The following is a 15381-nucleotide window of genomic DNA, read 5'->3' as shown; positions in this document are numbered from 1 at the left end:
AGAGCAGAGAGAGGGAAGGAGGGGTGGGGGTCACAGTGTGTGACACACCTTTTGGAGGTGAGACACAATTATAAGAGGGACTTTACCTAACAAATGCAATCAATGTAACCTGGTTCTTTGTACCCCCAATGAATTCCCAACAATAAAAATAAATAAATAAAAATTGACTCAAGATGGATAAGAGACTTAAATCTAAGACATAAAACAATAAAAATCTTAGAAGAAAGTGTGAGGAAAACTCTTGACGATGTTGAACAAGGGAAAGATTTTATGGCAAAGACTTTGGTGGCCATCACAGCAACAATAAAAATTAACAAATGCTTTGAACTTCTTTTGAAAATAATTTAGGGCTGGGTACAGTAGCTTACATCTGTAATCCTAGCACTCTGGGAGGCCAAAATGGGTGAATAGACTGAGCTCATAGGTTCGAGACCAGCCTGACCCAGAATGAGACGAGACCCCCGTCTCTAAAAACAGCCGGGCACTGTGGCGAATGCCTGTAGTCCCAGCTACTTGGGAGGCTGAGGCAAGACAATCCAAGAGTTTGAGGTAGCTGTGTGCTATGATGCCACAGCACTCTACCAAGGGAAATAAAGTGAGACTCTGTCTCAAATTTAAAAAAAGAAAGAAAAGAATTTAATTAATGATCTTTAAAATTTTTTGCAGTACACCTAAGATACTCTCACGGCACATTAGTGTACCGCAGCACACCAGTTGAAAATCACTGCCGTAAGCACTAAGTCTCAAGCTGCCCTAGTAGATAACATTGCATGTATCTGCCCTAGTAGATACCATTGCATAACAATGTGGCAATGGAGGAATTGAGCTGCCCTATGTGATTCCATGGAGAGAGGACTATGGAAGCCTATATCTGGTTTCCTCTAGACTTTACCCAGGAGGCTTTTCATTGCTGATTTGGCTTTGTATCCCTTCCCAATAATAAGTCAGAGCCATGAGGATGACTGTATGCTGAGATCTGTGAGTCCTCATAGAACCTGGGGTGGTCTTAGGGAATCCTAGCCACCTACACCACACTCACCCCCAAGTTTAGACTACCACCTTTCTATCCATAACTGCCTTCACCCACCACTGGTATCCTCACTGAGGTCCATCCTCCTCTCACGTGCTAGAGGGTTCTTTTAAAATCACCGGGTCATTGTAATTCTCACCTAAAAGCACCACTGGCTCCCAGTGGCCTCAGAACATGGGCCACTGTTCTCTGCCCATGCTTCTAAGCTCTGAATGATCTGTAGCCTGCTCCTTCTCCAGTCAGCTCACACTACTCTCTACTTCCCTTTGCTTCCTTCACATAGCCTTTCGTGGGCCCTGGACACACTAGGCTCTCTGTTTCTGAGGGATTTTACCAGTATTATTTCTAGGCCTGAAATCTTCTCTCCAAACCTCCCAACAGCCCAACACCAGGCCAAACTAAATGAAACCAAAATCGTTATGGTCTAAGCCAGTGCTTGTCACGCAGGAAAGACAATTGGCAATGTCTGGTGTTAGATTGCCATTACAAAGTATCATAGACTGGGTATATTAGAAACTTATTTTCCTCATGGTTCTGGAAGCTGCAAGTCTGAGACCAGAGCATCAGCATCATTAGGTTCTGGACAAGACTCCCTTCCTCACTTGCAAACGGCTGCCTTCTAGTTGTGTACCTCATGTGGTAGACACATTTCAGGCCTCTTCCTCTTCTTGTAAGGACATCAGTTCTATCATATCAGGGCCCCATCCATATAACCTCATTTAACCTTAGACACCTAAAAGGGCCAGTCTCCAATACAGTCACCAGGAGGGTCCAACGCTTCAACATGAATTTGGGAGGAGGGGAGCATAATTCAGTCCATTGCATCTATAAATATTTTTGCTTATCATGACTAGAGATGTGTTATGAGCGAAACTGTACTGCAAAAAAACATGTTGAATCACCAAGTGCAGTGGCTCACACCTGTAATCCTAGCACTCTGGCAGGCTGAGGCAGGAGGACTGCCTGAAGCCAAGAGTTTGAGACCAGCCTGAGCAAGCATGACATGCTGTCTCTGTAAAAACTGGAAAACTTATCCAAGCATGGTAGCATGAACCTGTAGTTCTAGCTACTTGGGAGGTTAAAGTGAGAAGATCACTTGAACCCAGAAGCTTGAGGCTGCAGTATGGTCGGATGAGACCACAGCACTCCAGCCTGGGCAACAGAGCAAGACTGTCTCAAAAAAAAATTATATCTTGAAGTGTCTTAGAATGTAACCATATTTTGACATAAGAGTCCTTTAGAGAAGTCAAAATTAAAATGAGGTCAGTAGGGTGGGCCCTAATTCAATATGACTGGAGTCCTTATAAGAGGAAATGTAGACACACATTTGTACAGAAGAAAGATGATGTGAAAACACATGAGGAAGACACCCATCAACAAACCAAGGACAGAGGCCTCAAAAGGAACCAAACCTGCTGACACCTTGATTTGAGCTTCTGGCCTCCAGAACTGTGGGGCAATATAGTTCTACTATTTAATCCACCCAGTCTGTGGTACTTTGATATGGCATCTCTAATTAGCAAACTAATACAGGGAAAGTGCTACTGGCATCTAATGAATTAAGGGTAGTGATGCACATTCACCATGCAGGGGATAGCCCCCACCACAGAGATTAATCAAGCCCCAACGTCAGTAGTGTTATGGCTGAGAAACCCAGTCTAAGCTTAAATATCCATTCTTCCCCAGAATTCTTCCTCATCCCCCAAGATGAAAGCCTCCATTTATTCTGGTCTTCATTTCAAAATCTGACCATCCAGTCAGACTTTGAGCTCCACTGGGAGCAGTCAGTGTTTTCTTTGCACCTGCTTCCTGATGTCCATCTCACTAAGGGACAATAGTCATACCCCCTTTAAGAAGTGACAAAAGTCCAGCACAGAATATACCAAAACTACACCAAAGAACAATATGTAACCTAAATCTAAAAACTACTTCCTGTCACTATTATAACACTTTCAATTTCAAACTCCAGAGTGGGTGACATTTTAAAGAAACAGTTTATTAGTATTACTAGAAGGCAAACTGGAAGAATAAAAACAGCTTGCCATTAAAGCTAAAATGTTAGCTGTCTTTGAGAATTAACTTTTTCCCCCACTTCTCAGAAGAAGTAGCTCTGAAAAGCTTAGTTAAACCCCGTCTTAGCAAAAGAACTAAGAAAATGCCAGGAAGGCTATGTTAACTAGTGTGATGAAAATGTGTCAAATGTTCTATGAACCAAGTGTATGGTGCCCCATGATCATACTAATGTACACAGCTATGATTTAATTAAAAAAAAAACATCCATTTATAGTGAATTCAATTGTAATTTTCAAACTCAACATAATTGTGTACTCAAAAATTTCACATAGCCTAAAGAGAAGTCTGGCCTTTGCTGCAGCTGTATAGGTCTCCTCTTTCTTAACAGAAAGATCTGAGACCAAAAGTACCTTTCCTCTTAAATACAAAACTAATGAGAGATGGCGTTAGGAATTTTCTCCTATGGTACCATGGTAGTGACTGCAGTCAGAGGAAATGTAAGTGGGATGGGATACAAGTTTCCAGATGGAACACAGGACAGCAGAGCCACATGTTACACGTGGCATGGTACTCACCAAAAGCCCCATCCATCCACTGGTCCCGGTGGCCCAACATGGGGACCAATGTCACCATCCTTTGAAACTGCCCAGCTGCCTTTTGTCCCTGAACAAGAGCAACAAGGATCACAGATTAGTGTAAAACACCCAACGGGATCCGTTCACCCTGTTCACCCTAACTGAATTTACATGATTGGTGCTGCTTTGAGGAACATATTAGTAAAAGAAGGAATACACCCTGTTCACCTTGTTGAGATTTACCTAACCTCAAATATAGTGATAGAAGTTCACTATGATAGAAGTTCCACTCCAAAAGGAGATGAAGAGAGGGTCCCCCCATGGGAGATGGGGAGGAGGCATACTCTGAGGAGGCTCTAGCAGTGGAAGGAGGGCAGGGTGAATGGCCAGGAGGCTGGAGTGGTAGAAGGAAGATGCAGCTTGGAGGTGGACTTGGGCAAATGAGAGGCTGATAATAAAGATATGGACTCTCCTCTGACTTGGTTTGGTTTGGTTCAGTTTGGTTCTGTTTGGTTTGGTTTGGTTTTGGAGATAGAGTCTCACTCTGTTGCCCAAGCAAGAGTGCAGCGGCCTCATCACAGCTCACTGTAACCTCAAATTCCTGGGCTCAAGTGATCCTCCTACTTTAGCCTCTCAAGTAGCTGGGACTACAGGTATGTACCACCATGCCCAGCTAATGTTTCTATTTCTTGTAGAGATGTCATCTCACTCTTGCTTAGGCTGGTTTTAAACTCTGGAATTCAAGCAATCCTCCTGCCCAGCCTCCCATAGTGCTAGGATAATAGGTGTGAGCCACTGCACTGGGCCTGATTTGCATTTCTAAGGGATCCCTCTGGCCTCTATGACCAAGGTGAGGCCTAGGATCCTATCGGGAATAGTCCTTGAGGCCAGGAGAAATAACAGTGGCTCTAGGAAGGGTGACAGTGGCAACAGGGATGGGACAAACCGAGGTGGGTTGAATTTTGGAGGTGACACTAGCAGGAATTGGTAACAGGTATGAAGTATAAGCAGCAGGTACCTCAGGTGAAATGAAGGGCAGGGGCAGGTAGGAGGAGGTCTCTCCTCAAGGCAGGACTCAAGATGTGCCTTCAAGTGTTCCTGTCCCATTCTCTCCCCATCTAGGTAAGGAAACCCAGGGTCCTGAGTCAAGAGGTCTTCTCCAGCTGTTCATCGCCCAGCCTCCAGGTCACAGGACCTACTGGTTCCTGTCAGTTTCAAAGTCATGGAAGGGGTGGGCTAGGAGAACAGAAGTAAGGCTGGAGGAAGAAAGGCTAGAGTAGGAAAAGCAGGGCCCAGGGGCCAGGGGCCAGCCCCTGCCCCAGAACTCACTCCAGGGCCTTCCCCTACCCTAGTGACAACTGCTTTCAATGCAGAAAGACAATTGGAGCCCACAGCCTGGGCATCCTGCACACTCCCCATTCCCAAATGTAGGCCAAATTGCCTATCTCCCTCCCCAAATCGGCTGGCACCCTCACAGCACACCACCTCCCAGGCTTACCATCCATTTCAGAGACCAAGGAGACTCCTGGAGAGCTGGCCAGACTTCTTGAGGTAATAGTGTCCCCCTCACTCCCCTTGAGGGTTCAACCTGCATCTTTGGGAACAGCCTCAGGCCCTAAGAAAAGGCAAAGAGGGTGCTGAGCAGGACAGAGGTGGCATAACAGCTATTCTTGGCCTGACAGATCTTCTGTTGGTGGGTTAGTGCCATCAGAAGTGCAGGCACACAGGATAGGTCTGGCATCTGGTAGTTGCAGACCTGGTGATTCCCCCCCAGTCCACTGCAGGCACCAGCCACCAACCGAGGAAGGTCTCCAGAGAATGAACATGCTACAGAAGCAGAGAAGAATTAACCCCTTTCTGGTTCAGGGGGCCCTGGACAGAGGTTAGGTCAAGAGCCTACAGAGCTACTGTAGAACATGTTACTACAGGAAATTAGGGTGTGTGCACAGGGAGGGGGCAACCACATGAATAAGCAGCGAGAGGGTGGCTATCTGCAAGCCAAGGAGAGAGGCCTCAGGAGGCAACCCAAGCCTGAAGCACCTTGATCTTGGGCTTCCAGCCTCTAAAACTGTAAGAAAATAAATTTCTGTTGTTTAAACCACCCAAAAACAAGCAAGAAAGAAAGGTCAGGAGCCCTTGGTTCTGAATGTGAATGTTGTTCTGTGTTTTCTTAGAGTCTACATTGGTCTATTTGGCATCAGTCCTTCTCAGATGGCCAGACTAATAGCCAAGATGTTTTACTTCATTGAGAGGTAAGCCCATACTCTGCACCTCCTCTTCATCTAACTCTCACACACACCCCCACCGGTATTTCTCCTACCCTAACACACCCAGGATCAGGAATTTAACAATCAGGGGCAGCGCTATACCCCAGGGCACACCCCAGTGATTACTCAAACTGCCCAATCCTAAGCTGTTTCCTCCATCCAGCCTCATCTTTCCTGTGGAAACTTCAGTAAAGGCTCAGTCCTGGGCTTCCTGCTCACTCCTTTTTGCCTCTAGGCTGATCCTGGTTCTTCCCCATGTGGCCCCGCGTGACACAGCCTGCTTTTTCCACCAAGTAAGTAATAAAATCTCCTTCCAGATGGGCACAGTGGCTCATACTTACAACCCAAGCAATTTGGGAAGCCAAGGTAAGAGGATCACTTGAGGCCAGGAGTTTGAGACCAGCCTGGGCAACACAGCGAGACCTTGTTTCTATAAAAAAGTTTAAAATTTTTCTGGCATAGTGGTGCACATCTATAGCTCTGAGGCAGGAGAACTGCTTGAGGCCAAGAGTTCAAGGCTGCAGTGAGCTGTGATTATGCCACTGCATTCTAGCCTGCCTGACAGAGCAAGACCTTACCTCTAAAAACAAACAAACAAACAAACAAAAACAAAAACTTCTCCTTCCAATGACGCTGACCTCTCAGTATTATAAATCAAAACCCACACATACATTTTGAGACAAATGTTTGCATCAGATTAATTTTCACACAAATCACTATTTTTAGGCATTTAGCCTATTTGTTGAAAAAATATGTGCTGGGCCCTGCCAGTGTGGGCACTGAGGATCTAGAAGAGAACAAAAGTAACCTGGGGACAGGAGCAACGCTGAACCTGGAGAAGCCACTTCCTCAGCCTTCCCTGGAGCTGTTCCAAGAGAAATTCCCTGAGCTCTCCTCTCTGGCCCTCCGCTAGACAAGCTGACCCCAGGGAGGCCACTGGGCTTTGGTCTGTCTCTGGCCAACAGTAATTTTTCCCACATGCCGGAGAGTTGCCACATGGGGCCTCAATGATTGTTATATGGCCCAGTGACACCCAGCATGGCCCAGAAGGACTACCTGAAGGGCCAGCACCTTCGATCCAGGTGCAGGCTGGGTGACCCTCAGGTGACAGAACTGGCAATGAGTCTGTAGTTTCTGGGGTTAGGCCAGCTCCAATCTACCCCTACTGCTCACGGGCTGTACGTCTTCAGGGTGCACTGTTCAGTTCCCCTAAATATGTGTCCCTGAGTAAACCGCTCTGCCTGCTCAAACATTCTGTGACTGCTTGTTTTCCTGAGGCTCTGATATAAGGAAGTCCTGCCCCTGCCACACTCGGTACGTGTGACTGACGAACCTGCCAGGCTGGATGTGGAGGTCTGGGGAAGGAGCTGGATCCCTGTAGTGAGAGGAGAAAACCCACAGAAATTAAGGGAACACCTGACCCTCGTGGCTCATTCCCTCTCCCCTTCCTCCTGGAGTCCATCCACTAATCAAGAAAGATGTAGGGGAGGATGGGCGGAGGGAGGGTGATCGGTGGGATTATACCTGCGGTGCATCTTACAAGGGTACATGTGAAACTTACTAAATGTAGAATATAAATGTCTTAATACAATAACTAAGAAAATGCCAAGAAGGCTACTTTTTTTTAATTTATTTATTTTTATTGTTAAATCATAGCTGTGTACATTAGTGCAATCAAGGGGTACAATGTGTGGGTTTCATATACAATCTGAAATATTCTCATCAAACTGTCAACGTAGCCTTCATGGCATTTTCTTAGTTACTGTATGTAGGCATTTGTATTCTGCATTTAGTAAGTTTCGCCTGTACCCATTCTAAGATGCACCGTAGATGTGGCCCCACCCATTACCCTCCCTCCACCGAAACCTCCACCCTCCCTTCCTCTTCCTTGGCCCTTTCCCCATAGTCTTGTGCTATAGTTGGGTTATAGCCTTCATGTGAAAGCTATAATTTAGTTTCATAGTAGAGCTGAGTACATTGGATACTTTTTCCAGGAAGACTATTTTAACCAGGGTGATGAAAATATGTCAAATGGTATATAAAACCAGTGTATGGTGCCCCATGATCACATTAATGTACATAGCCATGGTTTAATGAAAAAAAAAAAAGAAAGAAAGATGTAAGAGTGGGATATGAAGGGTGGAGATGCCTTCCCCAACACCTTGTGCGTTCATTCCTTCATTCAACAAGTCATAAATGAGGGCTATGTGATGGTGCACAGAATGCTCTGTAATGGGGTTCACTGCAACTACCACACCAGATGACATCCTGCCACCAGGCAGCTCCAATAAGACATTTTCAGACCTCAAGGTTTCAAAAACCATGCACCCTTTCCCAAGCACTACTAGAGGATATTCTCCACCTAAACAAGAATGTAAACCAAAGATGAGGAAGACATGGGGAGTGATGAGAGGTCTCAGCTTCCCAGGAGTCTGCTGTGGCCTGGGAGAGGCAGCCTACACCAGGCTGGGCATAGTTGAGGCTTTTCTATGCTCTGGAAGCTTCCCCAGCAAAAGAATGAGGCATGTGCCTCTGACACACGCCACTCCACTCCACCTGCTGGGTGAAGCATCTCTGACTCCCTGATGCTAAAACTAAATCACACATAGGCGCTGAATGAGGGATCTAGAGATCTCACTGGCTCTGTGCCTCCTTCTCGCCAACCCCTAACTCTAACTTCCAAGAATGGGAACCCAAATTCTGGAAGGTCTTATAGTTCAAGTAAAAGGGAATTCAGGGCCAAAGGAAAGACGATGGGAGTTGAGCTCGGTGTGGGTTTTTTTGTGCACTGCTAATATGCAAGCTGGTTCTGAAGGTTCTCTCACACCAAAAAGGGTTTTCTCCCACTGTGGGGTCTAGAATGAAAAGTTTTCCATATTCTATACAATCAAAGAGGCCTCTTGTCAGTTCTCTCGTTCAGACCCAGGATATAATTCCTCCAGACTTTCCTACTCCAATTAAATTCACTGGGCACTCTACCAAGGATGACAAAATGAGACTCTGTTAATCAATCAGTCAATCAATTCACTGGGTGCCTTCTCTCTGGGTAGAATTTGCCTCTGACCAGAAGTGAGCAATGGTGGGAAGCTTACCGACATCTGTGCCAGTGCCCAGGGATCCTACCCCAACCCCTGGAACACGTTCTCAGCATTGTTCAAGATGTGCCTTGTAGGAGTTATTAAAGTTGAGTACTGTTTGTACTCTAGGCCCTTCTCTTATTCATAATTTTCCCGGGGATTCTCTACCAGAAGGCATTTTTCTGATAATTGTTGAGGAATAAATTGCATTTCACACACTCAATATCTGGCTCACATTTGCAAAAATGTTTATGTGGGGGAATTTGCTAGAAAAAAAAAAAGAATCATGAGAACAGTAGGGGTTTGCTCGAATTCAGGAGCCACAGATGGTCCCATGAAACGCTTCACCCTGCATCAAACATCTTCCTAGCTCTATTGATTCCCAATTCATGTATACCTCAACTTCTACTGCAATAGGGAACCTGGGATGTCCCATTAATCTTACCATTTGCATGTCACTGGATGGTGTTTCTTCCAAAATATTCTGCACAGAAGTCAACTCTTTGTGTTTCAGTTGAGATTCCCAGTCTAAAATGAATTTGGAAAAAAAATTAACCCCTTGCATAAAGAAATAGTGGGATGAAATTAAAAATAACATGTGGGCGGGGTGTACGTAGGCTTTTTTCTTTTAATATTGACCCTAAACTTGGGAAGATACTGAAAGGGAAGAAGGCATCCATGAGTATGCATGTGTGTGAAATATGGCAGTCATATAGGAATGAGATAGAAATGAGAGGCCATTTCCTTGCTAAAGAGTTGCTGAGGATTAAGACTGATATTTCCAGAAAGGGAGTGTTGTTAGCAGAACAAGTAAGAAGTAACTAGATGAATAACACACATAGAAATGTTAAATTTAACATATTAACTGTCATGCAAGTTATGTTTAGCTTACACTAGTTTTGAGCCCTGGACCTTGTGAAGCATATATAACTTAAATGTTTCTTTACCGTGGGAGCTTCATGGTGCACAGGCAACTCACACTGTCATGCTATAGCATACATGTTACATGATAGGTGGGCAAAACTCTACAGTTATAATAAAACTTCATGGTGTCAAGGAAAAAAAAAATTTTTTTTTTTTACCATGACATTTATTCTAGAGTTATCACTAACCAAGGGGGGAACATGGGAGTTTGGTCTGCAAACTAATAAATATGGGAAGGGATGGGAAAAAAATTTTTTTTCTAGCATGGCAATCACTGTGTTAAAGAAGAATTAGACAATAAATATGGGAAAGGATGTGGAGAAATCAGAACCCACATCCACCACTGGAGGGAATGTACCTACTTTGGAAAGCAGCTTGAAGATTGCTCAAAAAGTTAAGCATAAGAGTTACCACACGACCCACCAATTCCACTCCTAAGTATATACACAAGAGAATCATAACCATGTCCATATAAAACCTTGTACATAAATGTTCATAGCAGCATTATTCACAATAGCTAAAAAGCAGAAACAATCCAACTGTCCATCAGCTGATGAATGGATAGACAAAATGTGGCATATCCATACAATGAAATATTAATTATTCAGCCTTAAAAAGGAAGTAATGTGGTTCTGATTCAGGCTACAACAGGAATGGACCTTAACGACCTTGTGCTAAATGAAAGAATACAGATAACTGCTATACTTTGGATGTGTTCCCCCAAGTTCACCTGCTGGGAACTCAATCCCCAATGCAACAGTGTTGACAGGTGGGACCTTTAAGAAGTGATTAGGTCGTGAGAGATATGTTCTCATGAATGGATTAAGCTTAGTTATCATGAGAGTGGGCTTTTTATAGAAGCCAGTTCAATCCTTTCTTGCTTTCCACCATGTGATGTGTTCTGCCATGTCATAGCAGGAAGGTCCTTAACAGATGCAGCCCCCCAATCTTAGATTTCCCAACCTCCAGAACCATAAGCCAAATAAACAACTTCTATGTTTATAAATTACCCAGAACTGTGGCATTCTGTTATGGCAACACAGAATGGACGAAGCCAGATACCAAAGGCTATGTAGTATATAATTCTATTATAGAAAATGTCTAGAATGGGCAAATCCATAGAGACAGAAAGCAGATTGGTGGCTGCCAGGGGCTGAGGGTAGGGAATGAGGAGTGATTGCTAAGGGGGATGTGGTTTCTTCTGGGGATAATAACAATGTCATGGAATTAGATAGTGACAATGGCCATACAACACTGTGACCCACCAAACTGTAATACTTTAAAGGGGTGAATTTCATGGTGGGTGAGTTATATCTCAATTTTTTAAAAACAGAAAAACTTTAACAGATCTTTTTTCTGAGACTAAAGGAAAGTATGAAAGGAAAGCTAGAAAGTTACAACAAAGAGAAGCTAAGGGAACTTTAGAAACCGTACCCCAAATAGACTCAGATAACCCCTCAGGATAAAGGACCTTTTAAAATGCTCTCAGCCTGACACTTAACTTCCTAGAGCATAGCTCCTAATCGAGTGTAGGAAATCTGCAGACAGCCTAAGACTCGCCTACACCTGTGGCTTGGAGAATCCCTCATTTTTCTGCCCTTGGCTCTGCTCTAGGCCCCAATTGTGGGACCAGACTGGGTTTACACGGTGGAGTTCCTGCTCACAGAGAAAGACTGCTTGTTCTGACAGAGGGAAGGAGGCCACAAACTCTGATCCAGGACTAGCTTCCACATGAGCTTCAGATTGTGAGGCTGAGCAAGTACTACAGATAGTAAGGTGATCTCACCCTAATGCTAATAAACAGTAGAGCTCTTTCACAAAGATCAGACCACAAATACCCTCTCCTCCCTGGTTCAAGAGCTAAGCCTCTTTAACCCCTGATGCCCAAGCTGGGAAGGATAGGTGGTGCTGTCATGTTCAGTAAGACCCACACAGGGCATTACTACAGACAGAATGAAATCAATGTAACTGATAGTTTTATAACTCTACGGAAGCCAGTGTCTGTCTTAGAATTTAGTACCTTTGTATACAAAGAATCGTGTAATGCCAACCTTACTGCTGGAGGCTAGGATCTTGTAGTTATCCAGCATCATGTATCTACACAGGTCCCTCCGCACACCATCCAGCAACGCCCACTCCTGAAGGAGCCCCACGGCCACATCCTCAAAGGTGACTGATTCCTAAAATAGCACACATGTTCCAGCTTAATAAGACCACCCCCACCCACTGTGTGGGACATCCTTCTCTTATCACTAGAGAAGGATGTTCAGAAACAGAACTCTCTCTATAGTGAGAGGGCACTCCTCCTTCTATGCTAGGAGGGCAGAAAATCCAGTGCACCACCTGTTTTTGTAAATAAAGTTTTATTGGCACACAGCCACATCCATTTGTTTACATAGGGCTGTCCTTATGCTATATTATATAGGGTGGCTATAATATTCGTGTACAATTTAAAAAATTGCACATGAACATTATGATCCCCCTATACTTGACTGAGTAGTTGCAATAGAGATCATATGGCCCACCAAGCTGAAAATGTTTTATTTTTCTCTTAATACTTGAACAAATCCTAAAGTGTAAGTTTAGCCTCCCTGCATACTACTGACTCATGACAGCACCACCTATCCTTCCCAGCTTGGAGTTTTTCCTAAACTCCTTATCACAAATTCAGGATTGACCTCTTAATTTTTGTGAAGTCCCTAGGACTCCTCCCAACGCCTACATAAGTATTGGATAATCCTTTATACCTGTGAAAGTAGAACTTCCATTGTATCTGAGAAACTGATGGCCTTTTAATTTTAGTATTCTCCATAGCAACACTATCTCTCTGCAATGATGGGAATGTTTCATGCCTGCATTTTCCAAAAAGGGGACAACCAGCACATGTGCCTGTTGAGTACATGAGTAATGTGGCTGGGACAACTGAGAAATTGAGTCTTTAACTTTACTGAATCTTAATCAATTTCAATTTATACAGCCACATGTGTTTTCACTAGGTCTCACCAGGGATGGTTAAGATGGCCCTGGGGCAGCCCCATTCTGCAGCCAGACTCCAGAATTAAACATAGAGCCCCAAGGTCTGCTGTTGAGACCTGCCTCCCATACCAGTTTCTAGAGGTCATGCACAGAAGGAAAGATGTCCTCCCCTTTCTTCCTCAGTTGGAGAGGGGTGGTCTAGGGATAAGGGCCAGGGTCTAGAGAACATAGTTATCTACTTCCTAAACCATTAGATCCCCCAATTTCCTCACCATAACACCAGTGCCAGGTTTAAGGTCTCAGTAGGTGTCTTCCCTGCAATAAAAGAAAGATGGAGGTAAGTAAAGGGTAGAGAATGAAAGCAGAAAACCAAGCAAGGGCTTGGCCCAAATAACTCCATTTTTGTAGGTCTCCAACAGAACAGCCAAGCTAAAAACTCTTACATGGAATTTAATAAATTCTTACAGGGAATTTATCTCAATATGCAACATATTGGACCCTGAGCCACCTTTCAGACAATAGCAGGTGGTGATTTCTACTGGCTCCTCCCACCTCAAAAAAGGATCTTTCTCCTCTAATATTTCCTCAAAATATCTCTATCTACTTTTCCTCCATTGCCCTTATCAGTTGTGATTTTATATTTAAGTGATTTTTGCCTCCTTCTCTCTCCAACTATGACACAAACTTTATAAGTATAAACCTGTGTCCACTTCTTTGAGTATTCCATATGTAGCCACCATCACAGCACTTGAATATTAAGTACTTTATATATTAGGGGGTGGCAAACTTTTTCTGCAAAGGGCCAAATAGTAAATGTCTTAAGATCTGTGGGCCATATGGTCTGTGTCACAAATACTCAACTATATGGCTATGATGCAAAAACAACCATAGACAACACATGGACGAATGTGTTCCAATAAAACTTTATTTATATGAGCCAGTACTGGACCAGATTTGGCCCACAAGCCATAGTTTGCAGACCCCTGCTCATGCTGTAGAGAGAATATACCAATCATCGAATTCTCTCTATTCTACTTCCTTCAGGCATCTCAAATACTCCAACTTTTCCTTTTCTGAGTTTCCATATCGCCTTTGCCATTATTAATTTAAAATCTGTCTTCTCAGCTAGAATGAAAACTCCACAAGAGCAAGCATTATAACTACTTCAGTCGCACTATTTCCTCATATACTGGGTCCTGTTCTTTGAGGGCATCCCAGTGAAGATGCGCCAAACAACACTCCACAAGAATAATTCAGTAGAGCTAGCCTAAGACACACGCCTATGAGTACTCACATACGTACACACAGAACAACAATATATCACAAAAATAAAATATAAGAATCACTTAAATGCCTTTTCATCATACCATATAAATCACAACACTCAATTTCAGGTGTTTCTATGAAATAGTACTGGTTCTTTCCAAAAAGGCGAGGCAGAGCTTATACTCCTTTTGGAAATAAACACCTTACTCATAAAACAGAAATCTGATGCTTAATTCTCCTCAAGTTCATTTTTTTCTCATCTCTCAGTATAAGTGACCTCTAGCCCTAAATATTAAAAAATATTTTCTATTTATGGCCAACTTAATTTGAATTTCCAATACTAATAAGGGTTATAGCATCTTTTCCTGAAGTCCCATAGGTTTTGAAGCTTACCGATTTGAAAAGAAACTCTTACTTTCCTTGATAATAACATCTGTGACATAACTGAGAAATAGCTTTTCTTAAAATACCCCCACCTTCCAGTGAAAAAACTGATGCCCACAGCCAAAGTAAAAGTCACAATTTAAAACCTCTCTTAAGAGAAAGGAAAAGGAACAGAACGTATGCTAACAGATCTTAACCTAAGAACTGCAAAAGAATTACCAAAAAAAAAAAAACCCTCCTATCATGTAATTCATCCCTTTCCTATTATTGAATTCATCCCTTGATGAATGGTACATTCAATTTCTTAAATAAATTTGACAAGTCATTCGACACAATTTGCACATGTGGACCCAGACCTTACTTTCCACTTGCAAAGCAAGATACTAAATACAATGTAAAATAAAACATGAATTACTGATCCGCAATATTTTGCGTACAAAAGGTAGGGCAAGACCCTCTTAAAGAACACACTTTCGCTTCAAATTGGGTAGGACAGGTGAAGACCGGGGTCGGTGTCACCATACTCCTGAGCTGCGGAAGGTGGATTGTACTTCAGGAATTTCCTTTGGATAGGATGACAGACCTATCTTCCCAGACTGGAGGATAACCGAAAGCGAGGAAGGAGCAGTGGGTGCCATGTGAGGTCCTAGTTGTGCGGCCCTCACGCCGGGCCCTCGACTACCGCAAGGAGGAAGCACCTTAGCTGGGCTGCAGTTCTTGACCCGTCGGCCCCTACGGGCGCCCGCCAAGTCCTCCACTCCCTCCCCGCCCTCCTCGCCCTCCGGAGGGGCCAGGCCACACCTGCAGACCCGCAGGAGACACTCCCACCGCAGCGCGCAGCAAAGCTTGCACTGCCGCCACCACCCACC

At 43.9% G+C, this 15381-nt stretch overlaps 1 protein-coding gene across 8 annotated transcripts in view; it reads right to left on the bottom strand.

Moving 5' to 3' along the window:
* The window catches only part of ZNF333 (zinc finger protein 333), a 45538-nt gene extending 30157 nt beyond the window's left edge, over positions 1-15381 (bottom strand). For 2 of the 8 annotated variants that reach the window (XM_053584952.1, XM_053584953.1), the window contains exons 1-6: positions 15096-15142; positions 13135-13177; positions 11943-12066; positions 9408-9490; positions 5117-5233; positions 3619-3706 (exon numbers count right to left, since the gene is read on the bottom strand). In XM_053584952.1, coding sequence (XP_053440927.1) covers positions 3619-3706; positions 5117-5233; positions 9408-9490; positions 11943-12066; positions 13135-13137 — 415 coding nt within the window. In that variant the 5' untranslated portion in view covers positions 13138-13177; positions 15096-15142. Of the gene's footprint in view, positions 1-3618; positions 3707-4636; positions 4737-5116; positions 5234-9407; positions 9491-11937; positions 12067-13134; positions 13178-15095; positions 15143-15210; positions 15232-15313 lie in introns of those variants that run through there. The other 6 variants (XM_053584954.1, XM_053584956.1, XM_053584950.1 and 3 more) reach the window with 5 other exon arrangements.

Source organism: Nycticebus coucang, chromosome 3 (genome assembly GCF_027406575.1).
Source record: "Nycticebus coucang isolate mNycCou1 chromosome 3, mNycCou1.pri, whole genome shotgun sequence".
In the NCBI taxonomy this organism is placed as follows: Eukaryota; Metazoa; Chordata; class Mammalia; order Primates; family Lorisidae; genus Nycticebus; species Nycticebus coucang.
This window is presented reverse-complemented; position numbering and strand designations above follow the sequence as displayed.